Here is a 25,493-nt window from a genome sequence, read left to right as displayed (position 1 = left end):
TAAATACTTACTGACTTGAGCGTCAGAATATCTTTTACAGGTATCCACCCCCTTGTTTTCTTCTTGCCGACATATAACTCATCTTGACAAAAAACTTACGAGTATTCACCGATTATAGCGCCCAAACCTCAGCAAAAACAAAATTAAAATATTTCTCTCCAAAATCAAGGTCTCTTCTTTCTCTTCTTTTCTTTTCTATATTTCTTATTCCTCCACCTACTCCACCACTATCTCTGTATATTATCACTAATTATTAATTTGTCAACGTAATATTTTTTATTATAATTAAAATAAATTTATCTTTTTTTTTTAAATTAAAGAGTTCTCTTTTTTTTTTCTCCACTCACTTTATCTCTTTTGACTTTTAATAATATGCCACAATTCCTAAAATTTATTATCAAAATACCACTCTTTCAAAACTATTTATTTACATGTCGTTATTTTTCATGTAGTACCTATTATTTTTTCGTATCTTGATTAGATAGCGCATATCCGAAAGGCGCTTTTGACAAAGAAAACTAACGCATAAAATGTTCATTATACAAGAAGTATCAAAATATAACGCGAATCTTATATCCTTTTCTTTTTTTCATTTGATAAAATTTTAATATTTATTATAAGAGTGTTATTAATTTTTGAATTTATAATAAAAATTAAATATTGAAATACAATTTATTTTTAAAATTTTCAATTTCTTAATATTATTAAAGGCAAAACCAATAAATACTTAAACTGTGAAAACCATCGAACTAGTAGGCTCTATCTGTCGTGCAATACTGATTTTCTCTTTTATGGCAATAGTGATGTGATAGATGTAAATTAATATGGTCATTCTTAACCAGATACTTAAAAGAGTGAATGTATATTGATAAATATTTTTCTATTTATAAATAGATAAAAAGAAACTATTTTAATAAAAATATTAAAAATATCTTTTTATGATGATCTTAATTTAAAAAATATAATTTATTTATTTTATTACATTTTAAATAAAAATAATATTTTTATAGCATATAAAAATTAAATCCTAAAATTTATTATTTAATAGTCAAAATAAAATATATCTATATAAAGACAATTATAAAATTTTTATTGGTGCATCTATCTATATAAAAATAAAAAAAGTTATTTAAATATGTAAAAAGTTGTTTATCCCTGACCCAATCTTTCTTTCTAACAAAAAAAAAAAAATGCCAGCAAAACGACCATCTCTGTCAATGTTGTTCTCCTTTCTAATCTGCTTGGCCATAAAATAAGGTGTCAAAATTATCACTCAAGTTTTACTATGTTAAGATAATAGTAATAGAAAATTAGAAATAGTACGTACTATTCAAATGCCGACCTATTAATACCATAGTTGATGCCTTGTGTTTCAACGAGGAGATGGTTTTGAACCGTGTCTACGAGCGAGACTGATGAATTTAGTTTCGAAAATAGAATTAAATAAAATATTAAAAATAAGATATAAAAAATCGAAACATAAAAATTGGTCTTTTAAATTTTGTTTAATAATAAATTAAGTATAAAAATAATAAATTATAAAAGTTTAATTTATTTTTAATTTTTTATACAAAAAATAAAAATATATATTAATAAAAAATATAATTATAAAAAATAATAAAAAATAAAATAGTATTTCGATATTCTTCTTGTTAAAAAAAACATACAATATAGAAATTTAATATTCTTAGATATAATGTTTATATTCTATCTCAATTATTAAATATGATTTTGAATCTTTATATTTGTATGTTAGTACGTCGTGCCTATAAATAAACTTACCCTAAAGTAACGGTCAACAAGATGGAACCATGGAATATATAGTATTACTGCATATTAATATAACTAAGATTCGAATCCTATTTCGGTCAGAATGTTAACATCAACGTACACAAAAAAACACTTCTATATCCCTTGTTTTTTTGGTTTTTTTTTTTTTTTTAACGTCGCTTCACATCATTGAGCCACATCACAAAAATCAACCATGGATAAAACATTGAACAGGTTATTTCATTGGAGTAGTACCCTAGCTAAATCCTTAATCCAATGTATCTACAGGTGGAAGCTACATATTGATCAAAAGAAATTTATTATACCATAGAATAATCGGAATAATGTTTCCCATTTCATTGTTAATTTAGCTCTGAGAGTCTTTTAGAAAATTAAACAATGATGCTACGTTTCAATTTTTTTTTTTCAATTATATAACTATATAAAAGTGAGAAAGAAGCAAGTGTATAATTATTTCTAAATAGCTAAATGCACATTATAGACACTTTTATAATTTTTATATAGCTGTTTGTCACAATTAAAGTAGACATTCGCTTTAATTTGTTTATTCAAGATATGTTGAAACGTTGCATATTTACTTATTTAGAGAGAGAGAGAGAGAGAGAGAGAGAGAGAGAGAGAGAGAGAGAGAGAGAGAGAGAGAGAGAGAGAGAGAGAGAGAGAGAGAGAGAGAGAGAGAGAGAGAGAGAGAGAGAGAGAGAGAGTATAACAATATGAAATTAGTCAAGATTAATTTATTTGATATTTGAAAATTAAGTTGAAATTAGTATTTTTTATTCTTTGTAATAATTTAAGAATAAATATTATAATGTACAATTTATGGATGTTGATAATTCAAAAGAAAATTGTGAAGAAGAGTTATGTCGTAATTTGACTATCTTTTAATTGTATGTAGATTGCTTTTATTTTTCTTTATAACAATTGAAAAACAAATTTAGAAGAATCAGATTTATATAGACTATATATATTTCAACACTTTATTTGATTTCCAGCTTCCTGCTGCAACCTACTAAGCTCTTGACAAGTTTCTTGATCATCTGATTTTCAGAAGCCACATTTGCTTTGAGCACATGGGAGCTGGTTCACCATTTCTTGCATTAACTCTGTTTCAAAGAAGCAATATTCATAGTGGTATACTGGTATACTAGATTAACTTGTACAGTAGTAAGTTTATACAAATAATCATATATAAAACTTTTAAAATACAATTGATGTCTAAGATGTTCTAGTATATATACAAGAATCTCTTTATCCCCGTATGAAACTTTACCTATCTAGCCTCCAATATGCTGTCAGTGACATCATTGATTGAGTATGTTCTGTTATTACTTGGAGAAGAACCTTCATCAGCCATTTCTCTTTCTGTGAAGAATCCAGGCATTTTAGGTGGAGGTAGTGTGGATTCACTACTCAACATTTGAACAACGTATGACATGTTTGGCCTTTCATCTGGACTTTTTTGCACACAAAGTAGTCCCACATGAATTGATCTTAGCATTGAAGATAAATTAGATGCATCTCTTATTGGAGCATAAATTATTTCGTACCCTTTGTCTTCCATAAATAGTTTCCATGCCTGCATATATATTTTGCAAAGCTTGTTGTTAAGATTAGAAGCATATGTAACAAAGGTGATTATTAAAATTCAGTTACACACTTACATGTCCTAGAAGATTAAAGTGATGATCTTGATGAATGAATCCTCTATTTCTACTTCCACTCACTATTTCTAACACCAATACACCAAAACTGAATACATCAGATTTTATTGAGTAAACTCCATCAATTATGTATTCCGGTGATAAATATCCACTGCGCACATCCAACCAAAGGAAAAGAAAAGGATAAAAAATCAAACCTATAGTCAAGCCATCATACATACAACATACCCATATTAATAATCAGCAAAGCATAAGAGACTTACTAAGTTCCAACAACATGCCGAGTGTTTGCTTTTGTTTCGTTCCCTCCAAAACTTCTAGCTAGTCCAAAGTCTGAAATTTTTGGATTCATTTCACCGTCTAACAAAACATTGGCAGCTTTGAGATCTCTATGAACTATTCTATGTCTTGAATCTTGGTGAAGATAAAGAAGACCTCGAGCAATTCCATTGATAATGTCAAAGCGCCTTGTCCAATCTAGTAACATACTCTTCTTTTCATCTGTCCAAAAGGTAGCCAATTATATCTTTCTTGTAGTAAGATTGTAAGTTGAGAAGTAATTAAATAGTGTATGCATTAATAGATTATCTCAAAATTTAATAAGAAATCATAAGTGGAAAATCTGTTTCATGTAATTTCTATAGATAAAAGAATTAACAAGTGTTGGAAAGAAAAATAATATTTTGTGGTCTATTCATTTTTATATATTTTTCAAAATAAAAAACAAAGAATTCTCATTCACCAAGTTAGAGTACAGTTGCAACTTAATTGAATGATCATAAAGGATTTCTGAAATCAAACCAAATATGAAGTAGTCCAAGCTTTTGTTGGGCATAAATTCATAGACTAGCAATCTTTCTTCTGCATAAATGCAACATCCTAGGAGCTTCACTAAATTCCTATGCTGAAGTTTGGCAATATGCATAACTTCATTTTTGAACTCTTGGATTCCTTGACTTGAATTTTGTAAGAGTCTCTTAACTGCTATTTCTTTCCCATCCTTTAATACACCCTGAAAGTTATAAAAACACATAGGCAAAAGATTATGATTCTCTATAGCTTTGTAAAACAAAAGTAAAATGGTTCCATTACCTTATATACCGAACCAAAGCCACCTTTTCCTAAAATATTATCAGCTGAAAAATTATTTGTTGCAGAAGAAATTGTAGACATATCAAACAAAGACAATTGCAGATCTTCCTCATAGTCATTCATTACACCTGCATAAGTAGTATCATATGTGATATGTAAATGCAATACATGCTCTGTTTCCCCACATCACTTAAATAATATAAGAGTTACTTAACTACCTTTTCTTCGTATCTTCCATCTAAAGACGATGAAGGCCAAGCATATGATTAAAACACTAAAAGATAAGGCACAAACTATGATGATAGTCTTTTTCTTTCGGATGTTTGATTTGTGTGATTCATTTTCCTGCATAGCTTCTATAAGAAGAAAAATACTCCCGTTAAACAAAAATATACAATTAATTAATTAAAAAAATTAGAAAGTATTTATACCTAGTTCTGTAGCAGCCATCCTTATGTAAATATCTTCAAGAGAATATGGAGTCAGAGCTTTAATATCATTTAAATTACCAAACCACATCAAACAACCACTTGCGCCTTCACTTATATCCAGAGCTGCATAAGCCACACATGAACAATTCTTCAAGCACATCATCTTACAATATTCAATGCTGATATTTCTACTATACCATGATCTTTCTGTATCTGGCAATTTCAGCCCTGAATACTTCAGAAACCCATCTCCATAACAATCCAATGATGTTCTTCTTACACAACCATCTGATAAACCTTGCTCCTTCTTATTATTATCTTGCACAAATCCATCCAAACAACTACACATTGGATAGTTGTTAACATTACAACTAGAATAAGCTCCACATGTTTCATAGTAGTCACAATCATCAGCGGGTAGCCTTGCCAAGTCGGTCCAACTCGATGTGTCCGGATTCCACTGGCTTCTCTGGTTGATTCCCTCCGGCGTTAGAACCACCTTATGAGGGTTTGAATTGTTGATAAGTTCATACATAAAATATATCTCTTCCTCGTTAGAAACATATTTATATCTAAAGCCTGAGTTTTCTTTCACTTGTGGCGTTCCACTGAATTGAACTCCATTCCATGATCCGGCACGCCATCTTTTAGATCCTCCATCTTTAAGGACTAATTGAGGATATCCGTTGATATCGAATTCTAAAGTATATCTACCTGGAAATGGATCGTCCGAGCTGTTCCAAGACGTTAGATACCAATTCTGTCCTGTTTTTAGATTTGTTCCTAACTTCTGTCCAGGCAAGAGCGTGTCGGATGGATAATCAAAACTTTGCCATACAAAATCTTCTTTGCTAGCACCATTATTACTTCTTTCTTGCACAACAAGATTTCCTGAATTCAAAAGCTTTCCAATTGGATTCATGACGGATCTTGTTGCGTTGGAGGACCAAATAACACTATTGTTACGATCAAGAAGGACTAGAGTTCCAGTGTTGTTGAGCTTCAGAATTCCTGACGAGTCAGTGAGGGGTTTTTCTCTGTTTGCAACCCAAACTACTGTCTTGGATGGATCTTTGTTAAACCAGATTCCGACGTAACGGTTCTTGGAAGTTCCAGGGCTGAAGAATCCCAATGCAAAGATTTCATCAGAAGAAACTATTATCTCACCATCACTGATAGATTGCAGTGAATCTATAGTGTCCCTTGCAGTTGAAGCCACCACCATATAGTTCATCAGAAAGAACAGAATCATTATTGTAAAGCCTTCCATTTGCAGTGGGAATCTAAGAGTCTCTCTGTAAGCAGAAAAATCAGAAAATGTGTTAATATAAGGTTTCCTTAAATTGCCTCCATGTCAAAGTTGAAAGTTGCTTCTTGATTCACCTTTTCTTATTATTATTTTGGTGTTTAGGGGAAAAAAAATTGTGTTGCGTAACACGAATTTGTCAATTGTTCACCTCACATGACCTGATTAGGTTTATTATTAGTCAATAATATAAGACTAAATACATATCAGTTAGCAGCTTGTTTATTACACCATCTGTGTTTTATATTTTATATTGGTATGCCGTCATACACAAAATGATCAAAATTAGCCTAATGATGACATCATGAATGCCACCTAATGCTGTATAATATATAATACATCCTTAGTTATGGTGAGAAAAAATTGATGTTTTACCTTGTAATTTGTTACTTCATTTTCTGCGAACAAAAAAATTATAGAATACTTACTAATAAAATTTATTATTTTTAACTAATATTTATCCAAATTTAAATTTTAAAATAGTAATGCTATATGTATAAATATTTTTTAATTAAATTTAATTAAATTAGTAGAAGTTTAAAAAAATAAATAAATAAAACGCAAGCATAGGTCACATATTTTGCTTCTATTTTTTCACACTTTTTTAATATAGACATTTTTGTTGAATATTACAAAAATTTATTAATATAATATAAATTTTTACACATGATACATAATTTTTTATACATAGCACATAACATTAATATAACATAAAAAATTTTGTGAATAACAAAAAAAATTTTAACATATAGCACATAAAATTTTGATACAAATGTATTTTATTGGTTGAATAATTTAATAATGTTCTAGATATATAGTTTCTACAAAATTTTTATGTTGTACACTATATTTATGCATCAAAATTTATGTATTTTATTGGTTTGGTATCAATGTTCTGAATATATAATCCTTTAAAATTTATATTTTGTGCGCTAAAATTTCTGTATTATATATCCCAATATATTTATATTGTGTATCAAAATTTATGTGCTTAATAATTTTACTAAACATGTATAAAAAAATGAAAAAAAAACAAGATAACACTGTTGAAGAAGAAAATTTGACTTGATTAGTAAAATATTTTATCGTCTAACTTTATTGCTCTTAAATACTAAATTTTAAAATTCTAACTATCAAACTCTAAATCTTAATAATATAAAAATAAACTATTAACCTAATATAAAATATTAATCCTACTATTTTTTAAAATTATAAGTTTGTTTCTAATGTTTTTTTTTTTGAGACCCGTATATTAAAGTATTTTTTCTTAAAAAAATTATCAAAATGCCCAATAATATATGCTTCTATATATGTTAATGAATTGAAGAATGATTTTGAATAATATTTTGGAGTTACTAACATTTCGTTTTGCATTAAGTTTATTAAAACAATTTTTTTAGTTAATAAACTACTCTTTTTACACATAAAAATTTAAAATGCTAAAAAGTTGTTCAAAAATAAACCAAAGTGTGATCCACAAAGCATAATATTTGAAATAAAATTAAAAGTATTCAAACGTTAATTTCATTCATCGATAGATTTATTAATATTTTAAATTTTTATGAATGAAAAAAGTAATTTACTCATTTTTATGATTACAAAATCAATTTTATTAATTCATGAATAAGTATTTCAATATTTTAAATTTTTTAAATAAAAATAATAATTTATTTTTTAAAATTTAAATTAAAATGTAAAATTTTTATTTTTATTTTTATTTTTCTGATATTTTATTCATATATAAATGAGAATTTTTTTATTTAGTTTACATTTTAAATTTTTTTAATAACTATATTAAAATATTAAATTGTCATCAAACTATCGAAGTACTAAATAAAGATGTTTACAGGTCTGGTTTGTTCGAATTTAAAAAAAAATAATTGAACCGATTAAATTTTATTTAGTTTATATTGGTTTAGATTTGTGATTTTTAGTGAGTAGATCTAAATCAATCTAAACCGATTAAAACCAAATTGAATCGATTCGAGTAATTGGATATCAATTGAAAATAAAATTAAAAAAATCTAAATACTATAAATATGTAATAATAATATTAAAAAAATAATACATCCTCAATTCAAACTTAAATAACTATTATAAGAGATAAATTTGTATATATATTATTAGATTTTATTTATATTTCAATTAATATTAAATTAATTAGGTAATTTGGTTGGTTTGGGTTCTTGCGATCCCAAAACCAATACCCGAATCAATTAAGGTCGAATTTGATTGGATCAGAGTCGATTGTATCCAATTATCATCAGATCTAGAACCAATACAATCGGATCAAATTGGTTTTGAGTGGATAATAAGATTATTCATACACGTAAATATCTCTAGTACTACCTGTAACACCCTAACTTTTAGCACCTCATGATCGTACTAAAAGTCTGAGTGTTACTTATCTCTAAACCTTTTTATTGTATACTATCTTTATTTAATATTGAGCCTTCGCGAATACGAACCGAAACTTTAATTAAGAAAATGAAAAGAGACTTTATTTTACGCCACTAAATCACAAAAGTATATATATTCACATAGTATTAAATACATAAACTTATTTCAAGATTCCCAAAAACAAATCCTACCCCTCTAAAAACTCTAACTAACAAGGCGAGGGGAAAACAAATCCTAACAACTCAACTTATAAACATATTCCTCTGATCTGTGCTCCCGTAACTTGACAATGAGCCTTTGCACCTGTAGCTGGAAAGGGGTGGAGATAGGGGATAAGAACCGGGAAGTTCTTAGTAGGGTCGGGGTTAGATGTTAACTTTATTTTGCCATTATTAACCAACCGCAACTAACAACAAAACACTTATAAGCATGAATAATAAAAGAACTCAGAAGTCAATCAATCACGCAGCACACACACACAATCACAGAGTTACACAGCACAGAGATATGCGCAAACAAGCATGATGCATGTCTATTCCTATCGCAGGTAATGAGCTCATTTGTCGGTTTCGACCCGCACCCGACGCAATCCGACCCGCAAGTCAGATAAGGCATTCCAGCGGCATAACCTCTGCAAGTTTCCACTTCTTGCAGGCGCTGATTCTCCAGGTGAAGTATGCCGAACATGACCTCTGCAAGTACTTGCAAGCGCTGATTCTCCAGCTGAAGCATGTGCTACTTTCTCCTGGAAGCCGTTCCATACACACGGGCGTCCCCGCACAATCATTCAAAAACAAAGCCCACGGCTTAACACTTTCACATCGGCACCATAACTATTTACTTTCCGTCACCCTCTTGTGACCTTTCAATCATTCTCATAAGTACACGTGTCGATTTATCTTCTCTTTTTCTTTTAAAACTAAAACCACATCTTTATGCCATTCTCCAAAATCTTTAAAACAATTAATAATCCAACCGACTCCACCAGCAAAAATATTTCTTTAATAATTCAAAATCAGTTAATATATTTCTTTAAGCTTTTGAAAATTCCATTTTTTATTCCCAAAATAATCAAAACGTCCCAGCTAGTTGTTCATACATAACTGAATCAAAATCTCAAGCAAACAATAATAATTCAACAATAATTTAACATAAACTCATTTAAATTCACGCAATAATCAGCTAAATCAACATTCACTTATCAAACTCACATTTAATTATTATAAAGTTATCAAACCCTACCTCCATACGAAATCAAACTAACGGGACCTTCGGAAAAATTTTCTGACCGAACTGTTGAAGAAGAAAACGTTAAGAATCGTCTGTGCCTCCTAAAACTATCGAACTCAAGAAAAATAGAAGCTACGTCACCATCAGTTTTCACCGAACAAAAATAACGTCAATGTGTAGAAAAGAAAGATACAAACACTTTTATCGGATTAAATTTTTTATTGGAGTGATGGATTTTAAAAAAATCGGAGCCAAAAGCTCATGGAACGTCACGGTTCTTCTGTGACACTCTCGGCCTCTCTCTTTCTTTTTAGTTCAATTGGTGATTAATGAAGGGAAATGGAAGATGAGTATGGATTGATAATATTAACTCAAAGCTTCATTAGGTGTCATCTGTATTATATACATATACATGCATACATGCCACGTTTCATGTATATATGACCAAGTTTCAGTTTTAATTTCATATATATATATATATATATATATATATATATATATATATATATATATATATGAGTTATGCTTTGGTTTTCTTTCTTTTTAGTTCCTTTAGCTTCGGCCAAAAGGAAAATAAATAAATAAATAATATAATATAATATAATATAATAATAATAATAATAATAATAAATTTAATTTAATTTTTTTTGTCTATCAAAATATATTTTTTAGATAAATAATTTAAATTTAACAAAATGAGTTTTAATTAAATTAAATTTTAATAATCATAAATTTTATTTAATTATTTTTATGATAAATCATTTTTATTTTTTTTAAAAACAAAATCTCAATATAATATAATAACTTATAAATATTTAATTATTTAATTTTTGAAAATCCAGAATCCTACACTACCATTTAAATTTGGTTTCGTAAAATTCTTATTTTTTAAAAATAGTTTATTAAAGTTGAGTTTTAATTTTTTTCTAAAAATTATAACATTTATATTTAGTAAATTAAAATAAAAATAATTTTTAATAAATTACACACACAAAAAATAATTATGTTTAGTAATAATTTTTAAATTTAAAAAAATATAACAGATATAATTATAAAAATAAATTTAAATATTTATTAACGTATGAGATTATATTAAAATTTAAAATTTTAATAAATATAAATTAATTTTAAAAAATTTTGAAGTACTTTTAAAAACACTCATAATTTTGAAAAATTAAAAATATAAATACATGATTTTTTATTTAATAAATATAAAACAAAATGTGTTTATTATTAGAAATATTATTATTTAAATATATAGAAAAAAATGAATTTTATTCTACCCTTTTTAAATTAACATGTAATTTATTTTTTATGATGAGCTCATTTGTCGGTTTCGACCCGCACCCGACGCAATCCGACCCGCAAGTCAGATAAGGCATTCCAGCGGCATAACCTCTGCAAGTTTTTACTTCTTGCAGGCGCTGATTCTCCAGCTGAAGTATGCCGAACATGACCTCTGTAAGTACTTGCAGGCGCTGATTCTCCAGCTGAAGCATGTGCTACTTTCTCCTGGAAGCCGTTCCATACACACGGGCGTCCCCGCACAATCATTCAGAAACAAAGCCCACGGCTTAACACTTTCACATCGGCACCATAACTATTTACTTTTCGTCACTCTCTCGTGACCTTTCAATCATTCTCATAAGTACACGTGTCGATTTATCTTCTCTTTTTCTTTTAAAACTAAAACCACATCTTTATGCCATTCTCCAAAATCTTTAAAACAATTAATAATCCAACCGACTCCACCAGCAAAAATATTTCTTTAATAATTCAAAATCAGTTAATATATTTCGTTAAGCTTTTGAAAATTCTATTTTTTATTCCCAAAATAATCAAAGCGTCCCAGCTAGTTGTTCATACATAACTGAATCAAAATCTCAAGCAAACAACAATAATTCAACAATAATTTAACATAAACTCATTCAAATTCACGCAATAATCAGCTAAATCAACATTCACTTATCAAACTCACATTTAATTATTATAAAGTTATCAAACCCTACCTCCATACGAAATCAAACTAACGGGACCTTTGGAAAAATTTTCTGACCGAACTGTTGAAGAAGAAAACGTTAAGAATCGTCTGTGCCTCCTAAAACTATCGAACTCAAGAAAAAGAGAAGCTACGTCACCATCAGTTTTCACCGAATAAAAATAACGTCAATGTGTAGAAGAGAAAAATACAAACACTTTTATCGGATTAGATTTTTTATTGGAGTTATGGATTTTAAAAAAATCGGAGCCAAAAAGCTCATGGAACGTCACGGTTCTTCTGTGACACTCTCGGCCTCTCTCTTTCTTTTTAGTTCAATTGGTGATTAATGAAGGGAAATGGAAGATGAGTATGGATTGATAATATTAACTCAAAGCTTCATTAGGTGTCATCTGTATTATATACATATACATGCATACATGTCACGTTTCATGTATATATGACCAAGTTTCAGTTTTAATTTCATATATATATATATATATATATATAAAAAAGTTATGCTTTGGTTTTCTTTCTTTTTAGTTCCTTTAGCTTCGGCCAAAAGGAAAATAAATAAATAAATAATATAATATAATATAATATAATATAATATAATATAATATAATAATAATAATAATAATAATAATAATAATAAATTTAATTTAATTTTTTTTGTCTATCAAAATATATTTTTTAGATAAATAATTTAAATTTAACAAAATGAGTTTTAATTAAATTAAATTTTAATAATTATAAATTTTATTTAATTATTTTTATGATAAATAATTTTTAATTTTTTTTTAAAAACAAAATCTCAATATAATATAATAACTTATAAATATTTAATTATTTAATTTTTAAAAATCCGGAATCTTACATTACCATTTAGATTTGGTTTCGTAAAATTCTTATTTTTTAAAAATAATTTATTAAAGTTGACTTTTAAATTTTTTTTTAAAAATTATAACATTTATATTTAGTAAATTAAAATAAAAATGACTTTTAATAAATTACACACACAAAAAATAATTATGTTTAGTAATAATTTTTAAATTTAAAAAAATATAACAGATATAATTATAAGAATAAATTTAAATATTTATTAATGTATGAGATTATATTAAAATTTAAAATTTTAATAAATATAAATTAATTTTAAAAAATTTTGAAGTACTTTTAAAAACACTCATAATTTTGAAAAATTAGAAATATAAATACATGATTTTTTATTTAATAAATATAAAACAAAATGTGTTTATTATTAGAAATATTATTGTTTAAATATATAGAAAAAAATGAATTTTATTCTACCTTTTTAAATTAACATATAATTTATTTTTTATGATGTGTCAATTTTTGATTGGTCGATATTTTAATAAGATTACTCACTATATTAATAACTTGAGTTGTTTAAATTTAACCAAAACTAGTATTTAATCATAATATGGTTAGTTTTTAATTAATAACTTATTATTTAAAATAAACCATTGAATAATTTTTAAAAAATTAACAAACAAACCCTCCTTCCTCCCCCAAATTTTTATCGCCGATAAACAACAAAAAAGAAAAAAACTCCTAATTAATGCTTTATTTTTTTTACTGGTTCAAATTCAAGCTCAGTAATTCTCTTTTTCTTTCTCTCATGACTTTAACTTCCACTCCATTTTAAGATCATTATCAAATATAAAAATTGAATCATCTGGCTATCTTTTGATTCGGCTCTGCACAAGAGGGTCTCATTTCGATAGCCCAACAAAAAATTCAATAACTAAAAAAATCGTAAATGCGCCAAAAATCCAAGAATACACATAATATCAGTTTGAGGACATAAATTATTCAATTTGATCCATGTTTACAGAAAGAAGCATTGATATTTAAATTTAAAGTTGCTCAATTTATCTCACCTTACCAATTAGAAAAATAATTCGATAACAATAATGAATAGTTATAATTCCATAATTAAATAATTTTCACTATAGTTTAAGACTAATAATAGTTTTAAAATGGAGCGAAAGTCATAAGAAGAAAAAAGAGTGATTAAATTTGGAGGGAAAAATTTTTGTTTTGTTCAACGGCAAAGTAAGATTAAAAATAGGGACAATAATCTATTTTAAAATATCAATCAATTAAAAATTGACAAGTTTCAGAAAATAAATTATATATTATTTTAAAAAAATAAAATAAAATTCACCCAAAAAAAAAAATCCTTATCGTTGACCCAATCTTTCATTTTAACTTAAAAAAAACCTACTAGCAAAACGACAATATCTGTCAATGTTGTTCTCCTTTCTAATCTGCATGACGATAAAATAAGGTGTCAAAAAGGTCAAAATTGTCACTCAAGTTTTACTATGTTAAGATAATAGTAATAGAATAGTACTATTCAAATGCTGACCAATATAATTAATATCATAATTATTGATGGTTGTGTTTCAACAAGGAGATAATTTTGAACTGTGTCTATAAAGTAAACGGTCAACAAGATGGAACCATGGAATATGTAGTATACATTACTGCATATAAATATGATTAATAATTAGATATTTTTAGATGACGAACTGAATTAATTAAGATTTGACTCCTATTTTATAAGATTATTAATTGAATATTCTCCGTCAAAAAGTTTTATCAACGTACGCACAAAAACACTTTTATATTTATTAGGTTTTCAGTGAGAGAAATGAAACTGAAAGAAAAAATACTTTTTGGAATTGTATAGAAGTTTATGTACAAGAGATTTTCTCTACTATATATACAAACAGAGGTCACACATACTTATCATATCAAGTGCTACCTTTTCTCAGTTACACTACTAACATTCCCTCTCAAACTTTGGGAGAGTAAACTACTGACCCTAAGTTTGTCTTTAAAAAATTCAAACAACCTAGAAGATAATGGTTTTGTTAACACATCTGCAATTTGATCAAGTGCAGAAATGTTAACTACAAATAGTTCTTTCTTATTCACCATTTCTCTTAATGAATGCAAGTCTAATTCCAAATGCTTGCAACGGTTATGGAGAACTGGGTTGGCTGCAAGCATACACGCACTTTGGTTGTCACAGTAAATTGTTGGAACAATCTTTTGAGATACTCCCAGTTCACTGAGAAGATGCTGTAGTGACACAAGTTCAGACTGCACGGAAGCCAACGCACGATACTCAGCTTCTGTGCTACTATGGCTGACTTTAGATTGTTTCTGGCACTTCCAAGAAATTAGATTTGTTCTTAGATATACACAGTAGCCTGTGACAGACCGCCGGTCATCGAGATCACTTGCCCAATCTGCATCAGCAAAACCCAAGAGTCTAAAATCAGTACACTTTGAAAAGATAATCCCATCACTTACCGTTCCTTTCAAATACCGCAAGATCCTCTTCACTGCTTTCCAGTGATTAAGAATGGGGTTGTGCATAAATTGTGAAACTCTATTCACAGAAAATGCAAGATCAGGTCTTGTCATAGTCAAATATTGGAGAGCCCCTACTATAGAACGATAAAGCTTTGGATCAGAGTAAGGTTCAGAATCATTTGTATAGAGTTTCAAATTCCCAACCATAGGAGTAGGCAAGGCATTTGCCGTTTCCATGTTGGCCTTTTTCAAAATTTTCATTGCATATTTTCTTTGAGATAGGTGTACACGTCCTCCCTGCAAATAAAAAAATTCTATGCCAAGAAAAAAATTTAAATTACCAAGATCTTTAAGAGGAAAAATTGTATTGATTTGCTTAATTAATAGATCAATTTCATTAGCATCATTTCCAGTGACAACAATGTCATCGACATATACTAACATGTATACGACTGATTTGGTATTTTTCCTTACAAACAGGAAAATATCGGATCGAGTACTTTCAAACCCAAACTTTGTCAATGTTTCTTTTAAAGTTAAGTACCATGCCCGTGGCGCCTGTTTCAGGCCATATAGGGCCTTATTCAGCTTGCATACCAGGTTAGTATTACTATCCTCATAGCCTTGTGGTTGAGTCATAAAAACCTATTCCATTAAAATTCCATTTAAGAAAGCATTATTAAAATCAAACTGACGTAGAACCCATCCTTGTGTGATGGCCAGAGTAAGTACAACACGAACAGAAGAAGGCCTTATCACAGGGCTATATATCTGCTCATAGTCTATGCCTTCGGTTTGATGAAAACCTTTGGTAACAAGACGAGCTTTATAACGAACAACCTCACCATTAGTGTTTCGTTTAATGGCAAAAACCCACTTGCTCCCTACTATAGTTGCATTCGGTGGGGGAGTCACAAGACACCAAGTATTGCATTGCCTTAGTGCTTTAAGCTCAGCGTCCATAGCCTCCTTCCAGTGAGGGGTTTGGATAGCTTGAGCAACAGTTGTAGGTACTTGTTGTTTAAGATCAATATCAATATGTGTAATATAGGACTTTGGCTTGTGTATACCCGTCTTTGATCTTGTTACCATATTGTGTATATTGGTGGTTGGATGAGGAACCTTACTTAGAGGGGGATCAAGTCCCTGACCAGTGGCCTCACTATGCATAGAGACATTAGTCTCTAAAACTGGGTTAGGAGTAACACTAGTGTCCTGCACGCTAGTAGGTGTAGGTGATTGCAAATGTGTAGTTGTTCCACCAGTTTGAGTGTGATTTGAGAACGAGTTACTTGTGACGGTAGTATTTGGTGGCTTTAATGTGGAGGGTAAGCTGTAATAAGCATCAGTAATATAGCTAGGAACAGATTCAGTGTTAGTAATATGAGCAGAATAATTTTGAAACAAATCATGATAAAAAAAATTCAACTCATCAAAGATCACATGGCGAGACATATAAACTTTTTCAGACTTACTCATACATTTATATCCATGAAATTTAGTGTCATAGCCTAAAAATAAACATTTCTCAGAGCGATATTCAAGTTTATGCTTATTGTATGGTCGAAGAAATGGAAAACAAGTACACCCAAACACCTTTAACGCACTATAATCTGGTTTTCGATTATGCAATTTTTCAAATGGTGACATAAAATCAAGAACAACAGTAGGTAGTCTATTCATTATATGAACAGCAGTAGCAAAAGCATCTTTCTAAAATTACATGGGAAGAGATGCTGTTGCCAATAATAAAAGACCAATCTCAACTATACTTCTATGTCTTCTCTCTACACTACCCTGCTGTTGATGTGTATATGGACATGAGAGTCTATGTCTAATACCATTATCAGTTAAAAAGGTAGTGAAGGCAGCAAATACAAATTCTCTTCCATTATCTGTCTGCAAAGATTTTAATTTATGTCAGTCATCATCTCCATTTGATTTTTAAAATTCTGAAGGGCATTAAGAGCTTGGGACTTATTAGTCAACAAGTAAATATATGTATATTTAGTACATGCATCTACAAAACTAATGTAATATTTCATACCATTTCTAGATGCAATAGGGGATGGTCTCCATATGTCAACAAAGATTAACTCTAGAGGAAAATTATATGTAGTATTAGAATCACTAAAAGGTAAAGCATGAATCTTAGAAATAGAGCAGATTTCACAAATTTTAGAATGAGCTGGTTTTGTAGGTAAAGAAATATCACATTGTTTAAGAACACGAAAGAGATTATTCATTGAAGTGTGGCCCAATCGTTTGTGCCAAATTTTTACATCATGAACACTTGTACAAGTTGCTGTTAAAACAGCATTTTGATTGCTAAAACTATGCTTAAAGTTGTTTGAATTACAATGAAAATTTAAAGAAGAAGAAAAATTTGTAGTAGCAGTATGAGAGTTATTATGTAATTGGGTTTCAGACAAAAAAACTGATTTTGGTACATAAAGATCATCAAATGTATAGATGCCATTCTTAATGATTCCCTGAAGAAGAGGGGCCCGAGTTACCTGATCACGAATGGTACAATGATAAGGCCAAAATTCAAAGAAAACACCATTTTCTTGAGCAAATTTTGAAACACTAAGTAAGTTTTGTGTGATTGTTGGAACATATAATAAATTTGTCAATTTAAAGCCAAGATTGTTGTTTTTATTAACGAGAAAAGAGGAACCAGATTTATGAATAGAAATACCTGCACCATTACCTACAAAAAGTTGCTCATGATCAAGATTGCTTGGAGAATGAGAGAGCAAATTGTTGGGGTCGGCAGTGACATGATGCGATGCTCCTGAGTCAGCATACCAGGATAAGTCTCCAATGGAGGATGTTGTAGACATATATGCTTGTGGCTGATGGAATGATGCAGAAGGTGATGGAGGACATGTATTGAAAAAGGGAAATTGTGGTGGAGGAGTGGGACGTGGTGGGTTTGGTTGGAACTGCTGATCAAAGCGATGGTAGCAGCTCCATGCTGCATGACCTACCCTGCCACAAATTTGGCATATTGTTCTTGGAGGTTGCCATGAGCTTCGACCACCCCTTCGGGATCTACCGCCACCACGACCTCGTCTTGCACCCATTCCTCTAGTTGATGACGGCAAGAAAGCTTGTGTGAAGTTTGTCATGGGAATTGATGAGGATGGAGTCTTGAATCTATCAAGAATATCATCATACGCTTGAAGAAAAGATTCTGCCTCACTAACAGAGAAAGTGCCCAATCTGGACATGATAGAAGTTATGTAACCACTATAATCCTCAGGCAATCCATCAGTAATAGCTTGGATATGATCATCATCATCCAATTGGTACCCAATAGCAGAAAGGGAATCAACTAGCTTTTGAATTTTGGAGAGATAAACATGAACAGTACCTGTTTTCTTGACACATTTTAATTGGGATTTCAAGCTTTGAATTCTTATCTTGGATGTTGAGGAGAAGTAGGTGATGATGGTGGTCCACGCATAACAGAAGCGGGCACAATGAACAATCTTGTTCTTGTATGATGTAGTCATTGAAGCCATGAGCCATGTGGTAAGGGAGAGATCATCTTGCTTCCAGATCTTGAATGTTTCAGTTTCTTGTAGCAGATCTGTTGAAGTCTCTGTTGCAGAATCAGATTTGGTTGTTGTATCAACTTTTGATGCTGCTGCAGGCGGAGACTTCGTCATCGGTTCAAATCTCTTAGGAGCATTAGCCCAATCAAGATGAGTCTCCATTGAAAGACTCTGAATTGTGAGCCATGCTTGATGGCGCCATGTGTTGAAATTTTTGTCATCAAGCTTTTCAGCGATGAGAATGAGAGGTTGTTTTGTTGAGGATGAAGCAGAAATGAGAAAGGCCATGATCAAGAACTTGATCTTGAGACTCTTGATACCATATTATATTTTTAATGAAAGAAATGAAACTGAAAGAGAAAATGCTTTTTGAAATTGTATTAGAAGTTTATGTACAAGAGGTTTTTCCTGCTATATATACAAACAGGGGTCACACACACTTATCATATTAAATGCTACCCTTTTTCAGTTATCACTGCTAACAATATCACTTGTTTTTTTTTAACGTGGCTTCACGTCATTAAGCCACCTCACAAAAATCAACCATGGCTAAAACATTGAACAAGTTATTCATTGGAGAAGTACCCTAGCTAAATCCCTAATCCAATGTATCTACAGGTGGAAGCTTTATATTGATCAAAAGAAATTTATTATATATATATATATATATATATATATATATATATATATATATATATACTACCATAAAATAATAAAATGACGAAAAAGTAGGCGTGTCGGATTGGAATTTCATTTTGATTAATCGGAATAATTTTTCCCTATTCCATTTTTAATAATTTAGCTCTGAGAGACTTTTAGAAAATTAACCAATGATGCTATGTTTCTTTTTTTAACAATATATAACTATATAAAAGTAAGAAAGAAGTGTATAATCTAATATAATAGCAAGTCGTGTGAATTGAGGATTTAACATTTAATATCTTGAGAATTTATTATTTAGGATATTCTTATTGCATTAAGAAAGTATATTTTAATTGATTCTTATTTTATGAAATTTGTTTTTTATTAGAAATTAGTTTTTGATTAATTAAAATAAAATCTATCTTTACTTTTTTTTTAATTAGTTTTCATTTTATAAAATTAACTTCTTATTGGAGTAATTAGATTTTTTATCTAATTTAAATAGAATTTATAATCTTCGTTTTTCACTTTATCTTTGGATTGGTTCTCTATTATGAAATAACTTCTCATATAGTTAGATTCTTATCTAATTTAAATAGAATTCAATTTTTAATCATATCTCTTTTCACGTATTTTCTTCTCCAATGAAATACTTGATTTTTTTTTTTTAGAATGGTGATACTGATATTTTCTGATTGGTCAGCAAATCCATCAGACCTTGACGAGAGACTTGATGAACTTCAATAGTGGATGAACGTTGTAGACTCCATTAAGTTTTTGAAAATGAGTATTACAAGGCATTATTTTTTTCCATATGGTTCATCCCACGCTATTAGTTTGTTGTATTATTCTACAATGATAAAATAAATGATCAAATTCTCTTAGAGAGTTTGAATGGAAAATTATTTCAGTGTCATAATTGTTTTATTATTTTACAATGTTAAAATAAATTATTCTTTTCGTTGGTGCTTATTATTGTTGGCTCAATTGTCTTCTGGTGAATCATTGTACTAAAACCAAAAATATTAAATATCTTTTTCTTTTTGATAGAGACATGACTACAAAATAACAAAAAAAAATATACATAGTAAAGCTTTGGGATACTTGAATGTTTGTTGGGAGAAAGAAAGGATTGATGGAGATATGCTAATTTATCTTAGAAATTAATGGACTATATAGTTTTATTTGGCAAATACATATATACCACTTCACCCAATTATAGTAACATCTCTACAATTTTGCAGAGAAAAACATAGTTTTGAGGAAAACTATGTCTCATTTTTTAACACCATCTAGTATATAATTTTAGTTCCATATAACACATACTTGGCATTCATATTTTTATCAGGGATTCTAGCTTACACTACTAGAAATACGGGTCATTAGCAACGGAAAGATATCCACGAACAAAGAATAGTGGTAAATTTATATGATCTTGTATTTGTGTAGCCAAATTTTGTACAATTTTTCGAATTTTGTTTATTCGTAGCTAATTTGAGATAAGTTCTCTCAATTATCACAGATTCATTGATTACCGTAGTAAAATCAAATAATTTTCACCTCCCGTACTTAATTTAGTATTTTTCTCCATCTCTCTCAAAATATTTTTATACAATTTATACTTTTTTTAATTTAAACTCTAATGTAAGATAAATTTGATTTATCAGGGTGCAAGCTTTTTCAATTTCTCAATTGTTAGTTTCTTCTCCTTCCTTTTGAGTGGTGCCACTGACAAATTAATAAAATATGTTAATGATTTGATTTTAAATGTTGTTGATGACGTGCAATTTTCTCATTTCTTATGATTCTTAAACTCTGCCATATCTTTGAATTATGTGTTTTTTTTTATCTAGTACCAACTATCCGCTGATTTGGTTAATTTTTTTTATTTAACAGTAATTTTTAAACGTAGTTGTGTTATTCATTACTTGTATAAAAATTAAATTGTAATGTAATTAAAGAGATTAAATTATATACATACAATTTCACTATTTAAATTTTTTAGTTACATTTTTTGTCTGTGTTCTTCTTGATCAAATGTAGTTTTGGTGCCCAATTTTATAGTATGTATAAATTTAGAGATTTTAGTAATGGAATAAAATGATTCAATTGAAAATGAATGTTAAAAATATAAAAAGAGCACCAAAAGAGTATAAAAAGAGTACATATTTATATTTGATAAAATATTTTTAACTAATTTTAGAAAATAAAAAATACTAACTATGATTGATTGGAATAATAACTAATTTAATTACTCATTATTAATTACTCACTATTAATTTATGGCAACATTAATGAATAGAATCCTAATTTTTAAAATTCAGAATATTAGTTTCACACCTATATCTTATTAATTTAATAAAAAAATAAATTAAAATTAATTTTATAGAAGTTCATTTTTTAACTATGTACAAAATTTTTATTCTTTTTCAATCCAAAGGTATCAAATTTTTAAGCTTTAAGTTTATCTATTTTAGATGTCAATTTTTTTTTAAATTCAACGAGTCAAAATTTTAATTAGTATGTGAAATTTTTGAAATATAATTTAACGTTATAAATTTTACAATTTGATATTTTTTTATTAAAATTAAATTTTACTCTAAATTAAAGAGTTATAGTTAATTCACTAAACAAAATTCAAATTAACATCTATAATAAGATAAATGAAATTTTTAGTGGCAATGTTAAGTGCAACTTTTATCCAGTGGCCCACTCACACAGTTTTAAGAATAACTTCCTCCTACTATTCCCTGAATCCCTGTTTGCTAGCTGAGTTTGATAATAAAAGCCTTCTCTTCGGTTCCTCCAAATCGTAATTTCTTAGCTCCTCCGCTAGCTAACCTTCAGAGCAAATCTGTTTCGTTCAATCCATTCTTGTTTAGGTTTTAGGTGGACATTTTTGTAGAAGAGTAGGGGACCACGATTTGCAGTTCGAGTACGACAATCCGAGTTACCGAAGAAGCAAGTAAAATCGACGGAATCTGATTCTATCGACAAATCCGAATCACGAAGAAGATTTAAAGGAACCCTAAGTTTCTCTATTGCACCTCCCTCACCGTCATTCTCTCCGGAGGTAGTGCTCTAAATTGTCTCTCTGAATTTTGCCTCTCTAAAATACTATAATACAAGTCTCGCGTCGATTTAAGTTTTCTCTTCTTATCTTGTTGTTGGTGGAGATGAGTGAGGCATGATTAAAAATGATGAATTTAAGCAACTCTTTTAAATGTATGCTTAATAACTATTTTTCCCAATATTCCTTGTGTGTATCAACTATCAATACATTAGTTTAATTCCTGATCTCTATCTTTCTTAGTTTAATTCCTGATCTCTATCTTGCTTAGCAGATTTTATTGGAGCACACAAGACAACTGGAGTATCAAACAGTGGCTGAAGTGATGTATTTTTTTTACTATTTACCTAGAAATATTTTTGCATGTGGATCGTCTGTGTAATAAGAAATGGATATTATTTTAGCAAAATTTGATATTTATTTTGTAATAGTTTTATTTGGATATTTTTTTTAACATTAAATCCATTTAATTTAGGATATTTATTTTTCAATATTAAGTATTTGTTAATTTTATATTTTTATACTATGAATAATACGTATAGGAATGTGATTATTTTTTTAATATTATATGATGTAATTTTATATTAAGGAACATTTTTATTATGATTTTTTTAATTTAACTTTTATCGTTAGCTATGAAAAAAACTGTGGCAAAAAAGTCTGGCCTGGTTAATTTTGTTACGGGTAAAGTGTGGCATAAATAATTATTTCGTTATGCATTCTTTTATTTTGTCACGGAAAAGAGTGTGGCTAAACGTGCCAAAGTTGTGGCTAACAAAATGTCTCCACGGGTATTAAAATCGTGGCTATTGGAGTAAAGACGTGACTAACTAAAAACGCGTCGCCCTCTTTAGCCACGGATGTTCATTTGTTGCGAAAGCATAATTGTCACAGTTTTATTAAATCCGTGACTAAACCCCTTATTTTTGGTAGTGTTAGTACAATTATACAAGCATTCGATTAAATAATAAAATTGATTTTATTATTTTTTGAGTATATACCCATTTTAGTCCTCAAAAAATTTTAGACTGGACACTTTAGTCCTTAACTAAAATTAATTACTCTATTGGTCTCTAACAATTAATTCTGTCAGTCACTTAGATCCTTTATTCCGTTAACTCTAACGGAGGACAAAATAGTCCCTGAGAACTCTAACAGGGGACAAAATAGTCCCTGACAACTCTAACAAGGGACAAAATGATCCATAACCCCTTTATTCGAAAACGACACTGTTCTTTCCCAATTTTTATCATATCTTGCATAACCCTAACATTCAAACTCTCCTTCTTTACCTTCACATTCTTCTTTTCCATCTTTTCTTTCTCCTCTTTAGCTCCAAGATTAAGCCATGGTGTAATTGTCACACGTGTCGCACCTACCCCAACATGTCATGGACCACACACTTCTTAAATTTTTGTGACTGGTACATCCACTTCCTCTGCACTTCACCCACCAAAAGCATCCACTTCTACGTCTTCGATAACATCACCTCCAACCCCAACACGTCCACGACATCCTCAAGACCAAGTTTCACAACTACTCCAAGGACATGCCTTTCTCCACTCTCTGACAAGCAATATAGATTGTTGGACATTAGAACATCATGAGAAGATTCTCCTTCGACATCATATGCAAATTCTCATTTGAAATAGACACTGAGTGCTTCATTCCTTCTTTTCTAGAGTCCAAGTTGGCAGACAGTTTCGATCTTGCATCCAAGCTATCAGTACAACGAGCAATGTCACCGTTGCTACTCATATGAAAACTGAAGTGATTGCTAAACATTGATTCAGAGAAGAAGCTGAAGGAAGCAATCGGAGTGGTGGACAATGTAGTCATGGAGATGATAGGACAGAGGAGAAGGGAGATGGCAACGACGATGACGGGTCTTAACAAACCAGACTTGCTGTCTAGATTCAGAGGATCCATTGAAAACGATAACTAGTTGAGAGATATAGGCATTAGTTTCCTGAGTATGAATTTTTTGAGAACAAGTTGAGGATTTTTTTCTTGTGAACATTAAATTTATAGAGTGTGCATTGTGTAGTTTGAAGTTATAGTATTAGACTGCTAGTGTTATGCGAGATATAATGGAAATTGGGAGAGAACAGTGTCGTTTACGAACAAAGGAGATCAGGGACCATTTTGTCTCCTGTTAGAGTTGTCAGGGACTATTTTGTCCTCCATTAGAGTTAACGGAGTAAAGGACTTAAGTGACTGACGGAATTAATTGTTAGGGACTAATCGAGTAATTAATTTTAGTTGGGAACTAAAGTGTTCAGTCTAAAATTCTTTGAGGACCAAAATGGGTATATACTCTTATTTTTTATATATGATCAAGATTAAAATTATTTAAGACCCGGATAATTTAAGCTAACTTAAAATGAATTTTTTTTAGTTATTATTGTTATAATTATTATTTTATTTTTCAATCGTATTTTGATTGTTCGATATTAGTTTATGCTGTCTTATTCATATTTTTTCTTTATTTTCTTCAATCATTTGCTCTCAGAATAATGGAGTTTAGCTTTAATTTTAACGGTTGAATTCAAAATATGTGTTTACAATGTTCGGTACAAAAAAAAATTAAAAAATAACTTAGAATAAAGCCAAATCAAGCGTGAATAACCTCAATAGATCAAATTAATAAATCATTTATACCACAGTAAATTAAAATAATGTGCATACATGATCTAGCTTGCTTATATAACTTTTATTTTAAATTTCAAATACATCATAATTTCTTTTAACGTATACACTATTCTATATACTTAAATTGCTTTACTTTTATGTATCTTATCATTTTATATGTCAATCCTAGATACACAATATTTTGTTGTAAATTGTCTGCCCGAATAATATCATCATTCTAGGTAGACATTCTTTAAATACATCTGGTACTATTGCTTCTACCATACACTTATTTATCAAGTTTGATATACAAGATAATATAGTTGTAACAGTACATGCCAACTAGC

At 29.3% G+C, this 25,493-nt stretch overlaps 1 protein-coding gene across 2 annotated transcripts; it reads right to left on the bottom strand.

Moving 5' to 3' along the window:
* Nucleotides 1-2,724: 2,724 nt before the first annotated feature.
* Nucleotides 2,725-6,505, bottom strand: LOC112707309 (G-type lectin S-receptor-like serine/threonine-protein kinase At4g27290). Of its 2 annotated transcripts, XM_072201709.1 has the most exons (9): nt 6,359-6,505; nt 4,976-6,270; nt 4,763-4,900; nt 4,545-4,672; nt 4,254-4,464; nt 3,716-3,953; nt 3,453-3,603; nt 3,062-3,367; nt 2,725-2,894 (listed from the first exon to the last, which is right to left on the bottom strand). In XM_072201709.1, exons 2-8 carry the CDS (start codon nt 6,243-6,245, stop codon nt 3,062-3,064), a joined length of 2,442 nt encoding a protein of 813 aa, XP_072057810.1. In that variant the 5' UTR covers nt 6,246-6,270; nt 6,359-6,505; the 3' UTR covers nt 2,725-2,894. The 2 variants fall into 2 exon arrangements, with proteins under 2 accessions (XP_072057810.1, XP_072057811.1); XM_072201710.1 differs by lacking the exon at nt 2,725-2,894 and having other exon boundaries at nt 2,898-3,367.
* Nucleotides 6,506-25,493: the final 18,988 nt, after the last annotated feature.

The sequence above is a fragment of the Arachis hypogaea genome, chromosome 8, assembly GCF_003086295.3.
Source record: "Arachis hypogaea cultivar Tifrunner chromosome 8, arahy.Tifrunner.gnm2.J5K5, whole genome shotgun sequence".
NCBI lineage: Eukaryota > Viridiplantae > Streptophyta > Magnoliopsida > Fabales > Fabaceae > Arachis > Arachis hypogaea.
Note: the sequence above shows the minus strand (reverse complement) of the source record. Positions and strands in the feature narration are given on the sequence as shown.